The sequence below is a fragment of the Heteronotia binoei genome, chromosome 3 (genome assembly GCF_032191835.1).
Source record: "Heteronotia binoei isolate CCM8104 ecotype False Entrance Well chromosome 3, APGP_CSIRO_Hbin_v1, whole genome shotgun sequence".
NCBI lineage: Eukaryota > Metazoa > Chordata > Lepidosauria > Squamata > Gekkonidae > Heteronotia > Heteronotia binoei.
In genome coordinates this window covers 87,003,435-87,020,219 of record NC_083225.1, presented here as the reverse complement: position 1 = coordinate 87,020,219, position 16,785 = coordinate 87,003,435, and the positions used below count along the sequence as shown (strand labels likewise).

Here is a 16,785-nt window from a genome sequence, read left to right as displayed (position 1 = left end):
TCTGACTGTTCTCTTCAGCTTTGATGTCTGTTTCCCACATGCAAGCCATTGCTTGGTGCTGCAGTCCTGAACATCCATGTGTCAATTCATTCTTTCCAGTGCCCCAAAAGATGTTGCACCACCAGCCTCCTGCCAAAGGACAGTGCACTAGGAAGATTTCACTGAAGTGAGACTGCGAAGGGGCTTTTTAGGAAGCTGGTGGTGAGCTGCAGCCAGTCCTTCACAAACAGGATTAAGACTGAGGATCTAAATTTATGCAGGTGTTTGCAGGACTGTAGTTTTGGTGAAATCTGTGCAGTGTAATTAAAATCTACAAATTGCTTGCTCCGGAGTGGTCTTATGGAAGCCTGTCAATCTATTCCCAACTAATTTAGGAATAAGTGGATTTGAGGATTGTGGCCTGCATTGTGTCACCTCTTCCATTTTTTTGCTTGGTCATCTTGTCTCAACAAGTTTAAAATTGACAGGAAGTCATTCTTAATACAGTATACAATTTAATTTTCATACCAGTTCTACAAAGTAGTTTGTTATGGCTAAGGCTTTTTTTTTTAAGGTGGCTAAAACAATTTGCATTCTGTAATACTGTTACATATCCATCTACATTAAATGCTGGTGTGCTTTATAGAAAACACAAAAGTGTGGGGGAGAGAGAGTGGCCTGGTGATTAGAGTGTCAGACTATGATCCAGGATATGCAGGTTCAAACACCTGCTCTGCCCTGGAAGCTTGCAGGGTGACCTTGGGCCAGTCATGCACCCTCTGCCTAGCATACCTCACAGGGTTGTTCTGAGGACAGAATGTACCAGAGAATGATGCAAACCATTTTGGGTTCCTATTGGGGAAGAAGGCAGCATATAAATGAAGAGATAAAATAAAAAATTCTCAAACAGACTTAAAAAGAAAAATGAAAAGCAGGAGGAGGTAACAGAAAGGACAAACTTTCATATGCCCCCAGTGAATAATTTGTAAATCAAGCACTGCCAGTATTTCTTGTCTGAAAGATAATCTTTACCTGAAGCATTTACCTGAAAACCCTGATGTCTTAATAGTCTGCACATTTTCTCTAGTCAATCAGTAAATGCCAGGTGGGGGAGGGGGCAAAGTTCCATCTAGATGTTGGTGCAAATGGTTTTTGAAGTTAATCTTGAGAACCCTTTTTGCAGTTAAGTATGGAATCTGCTGATTCTCCTGTGATCAACAAATTCCAAGATATCCCTCTGGAATAAGGGTTGACAGGAGGGGGGGCATCCTCTTCCTTTAGCAGGGGATAACAGGGTACAATTGTCTATATTAGTGCAGGGCTGAGCCCTGGTTTCAGCAGCAAGTTTCTAGCTCAAGCTGAGCCTTGCTCATTGCACACAAGAGAAACCAGTATAAACGGCACCATTTTAGGCAAACAATGGTTTCACATTTGACCCTACTAAATGGGTTTATTAAGGGGAGAGTTAAATTGTGGGAGGCGAGGGGGGTAAACGTTCACATTCTTTCAGGATTTAAGAGAGCTTCACCCTAGCACAAGAGCCTTTTGTAGACAAGCGCCAATATGCAATCACACCCCTAGTTAAATGGCAATGGCTTTGCTGGAAACCAAAAAATAAAAGAGAACCCTCCACAAAGCAAAGCTCAGCAGAGCTGCTTGGGGGTCTAGGGCAGTATTCCTAAACACACTTCCTTGGAAGTAAGTTTAACTGAAATAATCTGAACTGCAATCAGTCTGAAATAATCAGACTGGAGAGTGAAAGTTATTTTGGACTGCAAGGAAAGCATGCCTTTTGCACACATTTTGGTATAATCAGCTTCCTACTTAAACAATTAGGTTTTAAATTGGTGAGCTTTCATGGGAAGACTACTGGGTTGTTGTGTATGTGAGTAAAACAGAAATGAAGAACACTCTCAGAAAAGGAGCTATTCATAGTATGCTTGTATGTTCTGATGCATGTGAATACATTTAGCCTGCAAAGCAAGTAGGCTGGCTTCCCACCACAGTGAACAGGCATAGGATGTTGCTTTGTAGGGTCTAGAAAGTCCACATTAAAGCATAGAATTTCAGACTGATTGCAGTTCAGATTATTTCAGTTAAACTTACTTCCAAGGAAGCATACCTAGGAATACTGCCCTAAAATTACAGAGTTGGAAGGGGCCATACAGGCCATCTAGTCCAACCCCCTGCTCGATGCAGTTTTGGCCCTTTCACCAGGAGGAATTGGAGAGCTATTGCTGTCAGAGCAAAGATGACATAGCAAATGGGAAAAGATTCATCCCCATCCTAGTTATTTCTGCTTGCATTCTGAACTGGTTCCAGTTTTGAAACACACTCCTAGCACAAATGCAAACCTATCACACTATCTCCCCACCTCCTTCAGCGTGCTATGCCTCTTCTACTTCTCTGTTCATCCTCAGTGAATGGTATCTCTTAAATAAACCCCTAGTTTGAGAAATATTGGCTTAAAAACAAAAACAAACAATAACTAGAACCAGCGCTATGTAATAGGCAGTGGGAATGAGAATAAGTCTAGGAAAATAAGTAGAATAAGTCAAGGAGCGATGATTGGTACCATCAGAACCTGCCACGGAAATTTGCCCCTTATACTGTGATTTTCAACTGCAGGCCTTCATGCATAACTGATCTGTTTCAATGCACCCACTTAGACTCTTTGCTCTGCCACTGCTTCAATAGCAGCTGAGCAGGGAGGAACTTTTGTTCTTTCTGGTGAGCACTGCAGTCTGGTAATCTAGTCTCCAAGTCCCCAGATGTATGGGGTCGGAAAAACCTTTGCTATGCAAATCTATATTTAATTTTTCATTCTAATATTTGATTCTTGGACATTTAACAGCTATTTATAGCCTGTTTGAAGCTCATGCAAATTTTCTGCCATGAAATGAAGTTCAGGGTACCACTTCTGTGGTGCATTCACAGTACACCAAATAATGCATTTTGCATCTGGAATTTTACTGTGTAAGAATAGCAAAAATCTGGATGTAATATGAATTATTTAGTGTAGTGTGAATGCACCACTAATGACCCAGAATTCATACTTCTGGTGTAATGTTTGAAGAGGAAATCACACGCCTATCTCTGCATTCAGATACATGAAATGTCCCCACATCTGGTGCCACTGAATCTCACCATGTGCAACTTCCTGCTTCAGATGTTCCTCCGGAAATACAAAAAGTGAGACTCCTGCATCTACTTTCCTTGTTCCTCCATAAGGTCTGAAGCACTTCTTAAACTGCCTTTTATTCTAACTTACCCTAGTTGTGTGTATATGGCAATAATTTGTAAAGAAACAGATAACCTGACACTAAAAGTACCTTCTCAAGCCTCTGGCACTATTTGACATACAGGTATAAATGTTTTTGATAGAAAGCAGGAGGAGTGGTGCTTAAATTGAATGTACATTCTAGCTATTTTTGATTTACATTTGGACTACAGAGAAAAAAGTACTTTTCATTTCATGAGAGAAAATGACCGATGAAATTCTGAATGCACACAAAGCCAAGTTTTCAAACTAGTTAAGATCTCTGCAAGAAAGTGGATTTACCTTTGCAACCTGTCTGTTCTTTAAGTCACCTGTGACAAGACTACTTGCATGGATCCACTTAGTGAAGAGGCTTAGGGTTGAGATGATTGTCTTGCTAATGTGAGAAGAGACCAGGCTGTCTTGACTGGGGTCTAAATGGGAGCTTTATTCCTCCCCCCAACACATCTACACCTACAGGCCTTTGGAACTATGTCTCTTTGATTTCAATTGTTGAAAGCACTTCAAAACCGACACATCTTGAGAGTCATACTGAACTATGGCAGCTGTAACAGTATGTTTAGGCTTGTGGAGGCGGTTGTCTAAATTCACCAACATTTAAACTGGCTTGCGGATAGAATCTCTTTTTGGGGCAGTGCTGATTTGTTTTACAGCTACTGGCACATGTATACCGAATTTTATTTCTCCTCACTCTCATGCGGCATATCTGTCATTTTCCAGTTTTCATGCACAATGTGCTCTTGGTGGAAGATACCCCCAGCAGTCATTCATTAAGCGCCAACACTATAAATCGGGCTTTAACGTGACGCCTGCCATTTTCTGTAGGAATGTTGCTTGCGAAACTACTTTTGCCTTGGAGCAAAGGCGGAAAGATAAACACGACTGCCTCGCCAAAACACTGGCAAATCTTTTCCTGCTTCCACAAATCTCTTAAAGTCACCCGGCATTATTTATTTTCCCGGGATTAGGCTGTTGCCTCTGAGGAGGGACTGTCGTTGGCTTTTTATTTTGGTCTTAAGGGGGAAAAGAGCTAATGCAAATTAGAGGAAAATAATTTTCTTTCAGCGATATGCAATGTATTAGTCACTTGTTATCGTGCTTCGAGGCAGACCTCATTTGCGCGTCTGCCAACTCGCTCACATCTGCTCAGAGCTGTTCCGGGCATTTTAACCTTGGCGGTGTCGTGTCGTAGTCCCACGGATCAAGAGCCAGTAATTAAGGCTCTAAGCAGCAGAAAAAATTCATAGCCGCCCATCTGCAGCGCAGTTGCTTCCGAGCTCCCCCCCCCCGCCGTCTCCCCCCCCCCTCCCGGTTTCGGGGCCGCCTTCAAGATGGCAAAGCAAGCTCCGCAGTTCTCCTTAGGTCTGCCGCCGGAGGAGAATGCTGCGCGCAGCTTTCTCCCGCGAAGGAAGACTCGCCTCGCCGTAAAACTTTGTACAAGAGGCCAGCACTGTGCTCTTGGGCAGGTCTTGCCCTGTGCAGTGGAGCATTAAAGTCAAAGAACTCGTCTGGATCCCGAAATACTTCTTTCAACAGAGGAGGCGAAAGTAGTTGCCAAGAGGCCCCCAGCAGACTGGAGGGAGGACTCCCCAAACAAGCTGTGATAGGCGCTGCTCAGTACAAAGAAGTGAGCGGAGTTGCTAGCCGAGTGACCTACATCCTTGTCGGTTGGAACCTGCCTTTGGGTTTAGGAATCCCTTGCTCAGCCATGAAGCTCAGTGGGTGGTGCTCCGGCTGCTGTTTATGCCGAAACTGTCTCATAAGGTCAATGTGAAGGTAAAGGAGGTAAGGAGTGGAAAGCACTTAATGGACAACAGGCAGGGTTCAGGCAGATTTAGGATGCGACGGTAAGATTATGCTGCCTATGCAACTCTCCCGGAGCAAGGCTGTAGTCCTTATTTGGAAGTCCCACGGAACTCTTTGTAATGGCAATAGGATTGTGCTCTACGTGGCTTGCGGATGGTTGTCGCAGAAAGCGAGTTGCTCATGCCCCCCTCCCTCCCTCCCGCCCACACCCTAGGAATTAAGTATGTCCTGCGATTTATTTATTTCTGCCTTTCTTTAAACGTGCAGTTTATGTTCCCCACATTCCTGAAAACATTGATATTGGGATCACCGGAGTCAAGAGTTTTATAGCCGGTCAGTGATTATGGGAGAAATTTCCCCCTTTATGTTTCGCGGGCTGTTGGCCTACAACGCAGTGGCTTGCATGTGAGCGCAATCCAGTTGGAAGAACTCCTGCTCAACATCCACCGAGATGAGTTGGAGAGGATTGCTGCTTTTTTGTGCAGCTCCCATTCATTCCAGTGGGACTTGTTCATGAGCCCTTCCCACTGGATCAAGCTTCAGACCGCTCGCTGTGGCGTGGCCTGATTTCATAGAAACCGGTCTAACTGCTCCGGAGTAACTTGTTTCCGAGCACATCTGGGGTTTTAACTTCTCCGGCGCTCTCGAAGAAGCGGCGATAGCGCTCTTTGCCTCCCCCCCTCCTCCAGTTCTGCTCCTCTCGTCCCTCTTCGAGAGCGCTTATCTCCCGCGCCAATCTGGTGGCGGACAGGCGAGCGGGAGGGAAGGCGAGGGGAGGGGGCCGACGACGCAGGCAAAAGCAGGCAGACGGTCCTGCGGCAGGGGGAGGATTTAAGGCTAGTTAAGCTCGGCAGAGCGTTCGACAGCGAAGCAACCCAGCTGAATTTCTCGCCGGCGCGCCGGCCATTTGCTGAATAATGAGAAGCTGCTTCTTCCCTCTCCCGAGGGACTGGCTTTCACACAGGCTCCGGTTGGAGGCGGCGGCGGCTGTGCCTGTGTGTCTCTCTGCCGGGGAAAAGGGAGTAGGAGGCGCTGCGCTCCCAATCAATCAGACCCTCGGTGCTGTTGCGCCGTAAATGAGGAAACCACAGGCACTGTCAGCCACAATTAAGCAAAATCAACTCGCCCGTGATCAATATCTATTCGTTTCCCCGGCGAATCCGGGCTGCCCTCTGGACTTGCCCAAGGGCTGCAGTGCTGAGTGCGCAGGGAAGAGCACCTTCGGCGAACTGGGGCAGGCTAGGCAGGGAGCAAGAAGGGGCGTGGGGCTCATTCCGCATGAGGGGTCTGCGTGTGTTTGTGTGCGCGCGCAGAGAATCGGAAAGCGCGGCGAGTGTGTGTGTTAGACGTTGGTGCTTACAGAGCAGAAGGTGCAAGCCGTTTTGTTCGGCTTGCCTACCACAGGTCACTGGTCTACAGTGTACACCGAACTCTGCCATAAAGGGGGCGATCTTCCCTCTGCCGCTTCGTGTGTCCTGAAAAGCTGTTGAAAGCATGATCCACAATCATTTGCAATGAACAGTCTTCCAGCATCATTAAGAGATCGAAACAAGCTTCAAGAACCTGGCTGCTATGGGTATGCACGCAACTTTAAAAACGGAAGGCAGACAGAAATGTTGACATTTGAAAAAAAGGAAAGGCTAGTGAATGGACCCGTGGTCTAGAGAGGAAGGCTCCGCTTCCCGAGCTCCGGAGGCTGCAAGGGGTTAATGAGCGGCTGGCCGCGGGCGTCGGTGGAGGCCGGCGTGGCCTCGCCTGCGTTTTCCCCAAGCTGTCGCTTGGCTGGCACAGACAGGGAAGACGTTTCTTTAATTACCTGAAAGGCACATTTGTGCCAAGCAGGCTGGCTCGTCGGACGCACTTCCCTCTCTGGCGCGCGCTCTCTGCTCCTCTGCCGCCATTCGGCTCTCCCCCTGCCTGCCTGCCTGCCTCCCTCACTGTTGTCTCCGAAAGCGGAGGCGGCGGCGGCAGCAGCGTTGCTGGCGGAAACCTCGCTGCCGAGCCTGCTGCTCGGAATGCCTAAAATGGCGCGGCCAGTCCGGGAGCTCCGAGTTGACAAGAGAGCCGCTGCGGGGGGCTCAGTGCGGGAAGGACCTTTGCAGTGTAGCTGGGCAAGGAGCCCTGTGCTGCAGCTAGAGGAAGGGAGCCGGGAGGGGACCTTGTATTTTTAGCCTCGCGACAGCTGTACCTCGTGGGGGCTGAGAGGCCTTCGGGAGTCCTTGGGGGGCGGGGGGAAAGAGAAGACCGTGAAAGAGACGAGAGCGTTTCCGCACTCTGTGCCAAAGTCTCCCAACGTACCACGGAATAAGTGAGCGAAACGTAGACTATGGGCATTCCCCCCCCTCCTTCCCGTGCCCAGCGGATGAAATCTGCTTCGAAGGGCTATAGAACAGCCCCGCCTACGTGGGTCCATTAGCACAGTTCTCCCTCGGGTCTGTGGCCTGGACCACGCGGACGCTCCGTTTCCACGGGCCTCCCTCTGGCAGCCGCTCAAGGTCTGTCTCCGCCCCCGCCCCCCGCCTGGTTTCGCCTTCGGGCTGCGATGGAAGGTATGGGTATGTTGGGAAGGTGGGGGATGGCGCTATCTCCCCCCCTCGAATAAGGCACTGGTTGAGGGGGTGGGGGAGGGCAGCTAGGCTCGCCAGCCATTTGACCTTTTCTTTATTGATGGCCTCCCGTCATCCCCCCCTCCCCCCACAAGTTATTGGCAAGTTTTGCGTGCAAATGGCGGTCGCCAGTCCAACCGACACCAAGGTCTTGTAGTTGAAGGGCTCGGAGACGAGGGGGCACAGGGTAGCGGCGGCGGAGCGGCTTCCAAGTTGCTTCCCCTCAGCCCTACCTGGCGGAGAGACGAAAGGAAGAAGCGGCTTGTGGGGCGGAGAACGCCTTGAAGCGCCGCCGCTGGCCTCTCCTCCCCCTGCAGCCACCCGGCTTGCCTTTTCTTCCGGCCGCTTTATGTACATTCTTTCTCCGCAGCAGGCGGCGGGGACTCCCCCCTGGTGCAGGGAGGGGCCTTTCCCATTCCTGTGGCTGTACGCAAGTTGGCTGAGGCGGCGGATCCTTTCCGTCTTTGCCTCTCTGCCGCCCGCCCGCGCAGCCTTATTGTAACACTTCCCTGCTATTGCTCAGGGATGAGCCTCCTCCCAGCGGCGGCGTTGCCAGGGAAAGAGCTGGAGACAGGCAGCGATCTCCGCAGCCCGCCCCCTTCTTCTCCCACGCCAAAGCGCCGCGTCTTATCTGCGTCTATCTCGGGCCAGGCAGCTCTCGCTTGATAACAGCCACTGCCCGAGGCAGCGGCTCTGGCCCCGCCGAAATGCCTGCCCTGCCTCTTGTTTACTGGCGGAAAGTCCGGCTTGTGGCACGTGACCGTGAGGGAGACTTGAGGGAGAGAAGTTATACGCAAGCAGGAAAGAGGAAGTTTTTTTTTTTTTTAAACACACCTTAAAATAGATTCCCAACTGGAACCTTTTTTGCATGTGCATCGCTTGCCTAACTTCAGCAGCGTTCGGCATACCTCCAATATGTGTGTAAATCGGTTTTTAGACCCTGGCAGACACGTCGTACCCACTTCGGTGGTTAAATGAAATGTCACACGTCTCGGCTAAAGGTCAACACCCCCACCTCTCCCCAAACGGCGCAGCCGATAGCGTGCAGTTTCTTCCTTCGCCTGGCTGACATGCTATGAAGATACCGGTGCTTTGTAGCACCCCTGTCAGCCCCACCCTAGAGTGTTAAAATGCATCTGGCCACATGTATGATTAACGATTTGGTCACTGCCAGCAAAAAGGTAGCGCAAACTGTGGAATGTCATCACTCCGACACTGCAGCACTATTCGTAATTCATAAATAAAAGGGTCGCTACTTAAACTAGCTTAGTTATCCTCCAGAAGTTTACCGGTGGCCACTGGCTGCCCTGAAGTATAGACTGTGTGTAAAAGGGACTACTCGTGAGTAGGTGGCTTTAGCTAAGGCCTGGTTTAACCGTGGCGCCGGGCGCCGGCTAGGCGAAAACACTCGCCTGTGGCAGCTTTTTGTACTCGCAGCGTCTGGCGTCATCTGCGCTGCTACTCGTGTCACGTAGGCGCTTTGCACCGCTAACAGCGCAGTTTACACAAGACGCCCTGTGCGCGCCAAATTCCGGTTTCAGTTCGCAGCGCTCAAACGGATTGGCTCGGTTCTAGAGGGACCCTTCGGTCGGCTTAAAGAGCTCACATTGGGGAGAAGGGAGGGGAGGTGGGCAACTTGCGTCTTTGTTTCTATTTCCGGGGGCCCTCTTACGCTCAACGAACTCTTGCTCGGTCAGCCCCACTTGTTCTGCTCCAAGTATTACCCGCCGACATTAACCATATATGCTCGCTAAAGCGAGCCGCCTGCAGTTCAGCTGACGACGGGTCTGTGGTTTATGCAGTGGAAACTGGCAGGCTGCCAAAATGAGCTGGAGGTGGAAAGAGCAAAGGCGCCAAAAGGGAACTTGTGCACTCGCCGCCTTCTCTCTCCTTCCTGGCTCGTTGAAGCTGCTTGAGCCCGGCTGGGGCTTCCTCTCCTGTTATTTTACTTTCACCGTTGTAGTTATACGGGTTAGCAATAAAGAGCTCCTCACCACTGTGACTCGAGGGAAAGCGGGTGGGGAGCGCAACCGAGAGCCTAAAACGCTGACTGGCTTCCCGTGACCCCTCTCTCCTCCTTCCCCACGAGGCAAAAGCAAAGCGCTGCTTCTTCCCCTGGCCGCGGGCATCAGGTTTTTCTAGTTTGCAAAGGCAAGAGCGTGCTAGCAAAACTTTGCTTCTGAGCTCGCCGCCGCTGGCGTCAGTGGCTGCCAAAAGTCTGTCGACGTTGCGAGGGAGATGCAAACGTTTTCCTATTCGAGAGAATCAAGAGAGCCGACGCGGGGGGGGGGGGGAGAGGGAGAAATCAGTCAGCTACGAAGGGTGCATATCTGCCGGAACTTCTGCTGCGAGCCCCGAGAGAACTGAGCGTCCGACTCCAGCCAGACACGCCGAGCGCCGGGACTGCTTTTTCAGTCGGCAGTGTAACGTGAGTGCGGCTGAGCGGTGGGGGAAGGGCAGACTCCACGAGCAGCTTATCGCTTGCGCTAGCTCGCCGACGCACACGTCGCTTCCCGCCCTCCCCCGCCGCACAGCAGCGAAACCCCGGCGTGCATCTCAACATCTCTAGAGCGCTTGACGGTTCTGTCAGCCAGACACCTCCGGGAAGGAAATTCCGTGGCCTATTTGGCACTCGGAGCCTGCCTTTTGCTGCCTTGGGTCACGCTCTAGCGCAGCAAGCCTGGCTCTTACAGAGGCGCTGCGTGATCCCCCCCTCCCCCGCGTGGGGCTTTCCAGCTCCATCTGGTACGAACGGAAGCTGCTGCAGTTCGCTCTGGTCTTAGCTTACGCACGCTGCTGGGAAACAGTGGAGGCCTCTCCGCGCGACCAGAGGCTTGGCGAGGGGGCGGGGGAGAAAGAAGAGAGGTTTGTTGCTGTTTTGCTTTAAGTCTTGGATGCCTGTGGGATGCTAGCAGGGCGCAGATGCAACGTTCTTCATTTTCTGTCGTCTCCTTGTCCGCTCCTCGTCCCGTTGCAAACTGCATATATAATACTCAGCTGGATAGCCAAGCAGAAGGAAAGCAAGAAAAGCGGGGGTGGAGAGAAGCATCGACCCCTCCCGGCATGCTTTCTGGTGGAAGGAGGTGGAAACGCCCTCCTCCTTAAAAAGGCTAAAGAAGTGACAGAAATGACTTAAATCCCGGGCCGAAGGTTGCGGTCCTTGATTTCCTAATTTAGGAACAGACATAAATAGACATTACTTCCAAGTCACTAAGTGTAGGGACAGGTGGATGTCATGAAAAACTGAGCAGCACTTTCAAAGCCAACCTGAGTAGCTGAGTGGGACTTGATGCCAAATATCCGTGTTTGAGAGGCTATGGGATTTTTTCCGTATACGTATCTCCGCCTGGAATCATTAGGTGCCAGTCCTAAAAAGTGTACTCGCCAAACAGTTAGGAGCGGACTACTGAGCAAAATCGGACAATACTGTATAGGATTGTGCGGGTCATTTACGTCATGGCACTTTTAAATCAACATGGTTAGGATCAGGTCATAGTGCAAGTGCTATTTCTTAACTGCAGCAGACCATTACTTACTGGGGTTGAAGAATTGCTTGTCCCTAATGTTGCAGACAGTTTACCACAGAGCAAGAATGCGTGACAATAACGTGTATTTCCACTGTTTTAGAAACCTCTTTCCTCCGTCTTAACGAAGAAATGCTGAGCTTATGGAGTCTGAAGAGTTAAAGTCTGTTGCTTGTTGCAATGAAATTATGGCTGGCAGTGGCGCCGCTGTTTGTTCAACAGACCTCCACTTTTAAACAGTTCACAAAAAGTTCATCAGGGCGGCGGCGATTATAAATAACGTATGTATGCATCCCACTGTTAAGCAGGACCCTGAAAATGAGCAGAAACTAGCAAACACGCCGCTCCACCCACCTTTCCGAAAAGCTCTTGGTGATCGGACTTCTCTTGCTGTAGTGTGCAAGCATTTTTTGCACAGTCATTGAGCTCTAGCTCGGTCACTGCACACGCTTAGCTGCTCTTGTCTTGGAGTCTCCCCAAAAGTCTCTTGCTTCCAGCCCTCCTTGTCCCCTTTCCTCTTTCGCCTTGTGCCACCGGAGTGCAGCCGAGGTTCTCAAAAGAGTATTTTGCAACCTCAACAACAGATCCGGCTTTCCATGCCTCCAGCAGGGCCCCTCTGTGCAAACACCTTTGCCTGAGGCAAATTTCGCGGTGCTGAATAGCACAGAGAGTTGCTCGCCTTGCAATAGACGGCAATATAGTTTCCTCCCCCCCCCTCCCCCGTTTTTCTTTCGAGAGAGCAGAGGGGTATTGGAACACTGGGTTCAGACTATCATATCTATAACAACTGTTGTGCAATCTGCCTTTGACCTTCCACAGTCTCATTCCAACTTGCAAATCTTTAAATTCAAAGTGTAGGTTCACTTGCATCTCAGTCTCAGAAGTGAGTCCCTTCAGTCGAACCAGCAAGCACCATTTAGACTTTTTCGCTCTTAAGCATTTCTTTCTCTCTTTTTTTTGCAAAGACACACCAGCTGATGCCAATGATACACTTCCCGCGAGGGAACAACAGGAATTGTCACGTTCCTCTAAACAAGATCCCGAAGGTGTTTTCCACTTTAAAAGGGGGAGGGGAGAAGAAGGAGCGATACCCCCGCCCTTCGAACAGCCCTATCTATTTGGACTTTGTGTCCACTTCATTCCTTACAGATGAGGCAGCGTATTGGGCGGCTACTAACTGTATGTAAAACTCTAAATCACTCCAGGCTGAGGCTGCTCCATTTGAAAACATTACGAGCCGTGCATCTGGAAAACAGTAAATCTGTTCAAGCAAAACTCGTCTTTTCAGTAGAATAACTCCTTCTGAATGATAGTGCAATATTTTCTCCCAGTCTCTGAAGATATTGGGGTGGTGGGAGATACGAAGGTAGGGAAGAGGGTGCAGTTTTGTTTCCTTACAGCAATTTGGGCAGACTCCATGATTACTAAACGTCAGTTTCTGTGGAAGGAGGTTTGGGGAATATGCCATTGCATTAATATACTTTTGTTCCAAGCGTGGGGTTGTACACAAAAGGCTTCTTTTAAGAATCTGGGAGGAGGGGGGGGGGGGACTGTGTGCGAATACACTGAGATGCTTGAGAGAACACAGGACTTCCTTCACGTTTATTTCTGAAGACTCTGTGATCATGTGTGAAGCATTGTTTAAAACAATCTGGAATTTCCTTCTTCCCATTAATACATTAAAAAGGTTACCGGTAATTATTTGCATATTTTGAAGCCTGAAACCAGGCAAGTTAGGAGGCTTTTATTAAAAAGTCATGTATAATATACTCTCTGGTCTTCCTTGAATAGCAAAGCCAACCAGGCAAAAATTGCCCTTTGCCTACCATTTACTCTGGTAATCTCACAAAAGATAAGCGAATTAAACGACTGGAGGATTGGTATCCAGTGGTTTGGAATTTGAAAGCCTGGATTTTAAGTATGGCTGCTATTCTCGTGATTATTAGGGAACAAGTCTCATTGAATTCTTCAGTAAACTTGTTTAGTAAACTTACTTCGATTCCTAAAAAACATTTTTCTTACAAGCAAGCACAGTTTGTGTAATGTGATTTACTCAGTCTGTTCAGGATTAGAGCCCGAATGTGTCTAGTAATACACGCTCTGCCATTAGGGAGGGTTTTTGTGAGTGTGTATGAGCGTCCGCGAGTGGTAGGGGGGTGGTAAGAGGAAGAGCTGAAGGAGTATCCTGTGCATTAAAGGCTCCCCCTACTTATTAACCCAGCATTTAACAGCGGGATGCAGGCTGAAGCTCAGTCAAAAGAAACGACTGAACCTCCAAAGAGCAATTAAAATCCGGCACTGGAATAAATCATGCGCCGCGATAATCGTGTTAATAAAACGCAGCTTGTCCTGACACTTCACTCATGCAGCAAACTAGAATTTAATGCGGGTGGAGATGGCGCGTTCGGGAGGGAATAAAGGCAAGCGAGGCATTCCCCCCTTCTGTTGCTGGACCCGAAAATCCGGTTGCCTTTCACCTGCCTTCCCCGCTGCACACAGCGCCGATCCTTTCGGACTGCTAATGCTTCTCCAGTGAGCCCGCTAATGATTTCTTTCCCTGGAGTGAGCAGGCGTCATTGAATTACTCAAAGCACTCAAAGCAGCAGCACAGCAACAACAGCGCCAATGGTAAAAGCCACTGGGGTTTGGTTACTTAATCAAATAAAGGGGTGGGGAGCTCACCAACCTCCTTTCTATATTTAACCCTTCTATGTGCGCGGATGCCAACTTTGGATGAAATATTTTTTCTAAAAATATTATCTTTTGTTTATAAGTTAGTTCCCCCCACTTTTTTAGGGAGAAGGTTAGAAACTTTCTTTTAAACGATGTAGCATTGTGTTTTTTTAAATGTCTCTTAGAAGTTGTAATCATACATCATATTTTAAGTCTTCAAAGAAACTCCTGTGGCACTGTCTGTTGTGTTTTGGATTTATCTCCAGTAGGTTATCTTTTGTAATTCTGCACACATCCAGTCTGTGCTAAGCAGTTTTAAGGCCCGCTGGTATCCGCGTGAAAGCTAACTATGTGCTTAACTCTTCTATTGATAACAGTGGGACTCACAAATCCTTAACATTTTCTGTGGTTTTCAAGTTTCCTGAAACTTATTTGTGCGATCCAGCAAGGTTTAGTCTTATTCATTTTGTTGGGTCAGAAATACCTTTTCTTTTCTTGGATTACATCCAGTGTATTCAGGATGGTGAGTTATGCTGTTTGGCAGGGAAAGAAAGCCCACTAATGACAGAAAAGGGTAAAAATGATTTCCTTATGTTTACCAAGGCATGCCACCCCCCCCCCCCCATCAGCATTATCCAGCTGAAGTTGAGCACTTTTACATCACACTGATTTCGAAGGTGTGTTATGTCATGTTTCTAGGTTTGTAACAAGGCCTCTGAAATCAAAGACATGGAGAAAATTTTCACTTAGGCTGAATTTGGGCTGTTTCTGTTTTCTTAATGTTTTTTATTCTTTCATCTTATATGGTTTTATTGTGTTGATTTTAAGCATGATTTGTTGTATGCCATCTTGAACAACTGGACAGATAGGTCCATTATTATTGGTTGGAATTCCTTCCATTTGTGTATTTGAGTTCTAAAGTCCTAGTATTACTGAGTCCTAGTACAAAAGTATTGATGGCATTGATCATTGGTGACATTATTCATCAATCTTATAACAGTGGGAAAAAGTACTTATTTGCAGAGTAAGGCACTGAATGAATTTCTGTGGTGTCCTATGATGACAGCATCTTTCACTTGAGTAAATCAGGTAAATTTTGTTAGATGTAGAATCATTTCTATTTCTAATGAAATCGTGAAAAATCTAAACACAAGATTTGTCAATAGTATGGAATAAGCCTGAAATTTTCAAGAGTATGGAATTTTCAAGATGGTTTTCAGTAGGAAAAAGATCGTTCTTGATTGACCCATAAATGCATTCAGTTTGCTTCTTTTATTACATGGTCCCTCATTTACTGTTTTAACTAGGCTGTACTCACTCTATACCAGTCCTGCATTCAGTATTAATTATACCACAGGAGGATGGCCACCTAATTGTCATTTTTGTGCTTCTTCCTAGGCTGGCTTTGAAACTCATTCTTTCTTTCTTCTTTTTTTTTCAGTAGGTTAAACATACATGTGAAGAAGGGTCTCCATTCTAAGGTGACGTCATGCTTTCTGCAACTCCCCTGTATGGTAACGTTCATAGCTGGATGAGCAATGAAAGGGTCCGCATGTGTGGGATTAATGAAGACAGGTAAATAGTTACTCTTCTCGGGGAGTTAAGATCTGTTGTGTTTCTGTTGTATGGGTTTTTAAAAGTTTACTATCTTTCCTATTTTCCTACCTTCTGGCAAATAAATTTTTTTTAAAAGTGAGAAACTGTGATATAGGGGGAGGAAGGACTGAAATGTGATGGCTGTAGACCACTTCCTGGTTTAATGTTTTGATGAGTAGTGATGATGACCAGAAAAGCAGAATGGATCTTTAAAAAATAAATAGCCCCCAAAGTTGCCACCCTCTCACAAACATACATATTACAGAAACTAGGTTCCTTATTTGGAGAAATTTTAGTTTTAAAAAAGAACATGGCTATAGGTTATTATTTGTGGTGCGGCAAATCGCAGGTTTTCCCCGTGCAAAATGGCAGTGTGGAGCAACTGCGAAATTGCTAGCTTGCTCCAGAGAGAAACGGAAGCCTGCCATGGAGCAAGGTTAGTGCAGAATCAGCCTTTCTTTGGATCTGGGCCTTCGATAAGTAGACATATCAGTGCATACATAGTTGTGCATTTGTTCATGCTCTGGGTTTTTCCAACCTGCTTTGGTATAGACTTTATAAGATGTTTTTACCTAAGGTGGGCTTCGGAAAAGTGTGGCTAGAAATGCATAGATCTCCAAACCCCCACCATGCACTGCCATTTTTCCTTAGGCATATCACCCCCACACCTAATTGCTGGTGAGCTTTTTGCTGTTTTTGTAAAAAAAAAGTCTGTCAGTTTTCAGTAGACTTGTTTACTTAAAACATTTTATGCAAACTTTTCATTCAATCAGGATTTCAAAGGCAGCATACATAACAATATTAAAATATTTTAACAATAAAATAGCATTTAAAATAATAAAATAATTCAATGAAAGCACATAATATCAGAACCAGGGAGGAGGGACAATAACTATTGTTGGGGGTATACTAAACAAAACAAAAATGTTTTCACTTGTTGGTGGAAGACACCAATAGAGGGAACTTCCTGGGGAGGAAATTCCGAAGTTTTGATGCTACAACTGAGTGAGCTCTTTCTTGGGTCACAGATGCCTAGCCTCAGATGGCTAGGGCAACTAAAGGAGAGCCTTTGAAGATAATCAGTGTGAATGGGTAGGTTCATATGGGAGGAGGTAGTCCTTAAGGCATGTTGGGCCATACAAGATTTTAAAGGTCAATATCAGCAGCATGAATTGATCTTGGAAGCAAATTGGAAGCCAGTGTAAATGGAACAAGACCTGGATTACTATAGGCCCTATGACCCACTCCAGTCAACACTCTGGCTGCAACATAGCCTTCAAGGGCAGTCCCATGTGGAGCACATTGCAGTAATCTAACCTAG

General features: G+C 47.4%; 1 protein-coding gene across 6 annotated transcripts in view; it reads left to right on the top strand.

The window, feature by feature from the left end:
- BCOR (BCL6 corepressor) overlaps positions 1-16,785 on the top strand; it is a 148,909-nt gene that overhangs the window by 86,168 nt on the left and 45,956 nt on the right. For all 6 annotated transcript variants that reach the window (XM_060234123.1, XM_060234124.1, XM_060234126.1 and 3 more), the window contains exon 2: positions 15,313-15,443. In XM_060234123.1, coding sequence (XP_060090106.1) covers positions 15,358-15,443 — 86 coding nt within the window. In that variant the 5' untranslated portion in view covers positions 15,313-15,357. The remainder of the gene's footprint in view (positions 1-15,312; positions 15,444-16,785) is intronic.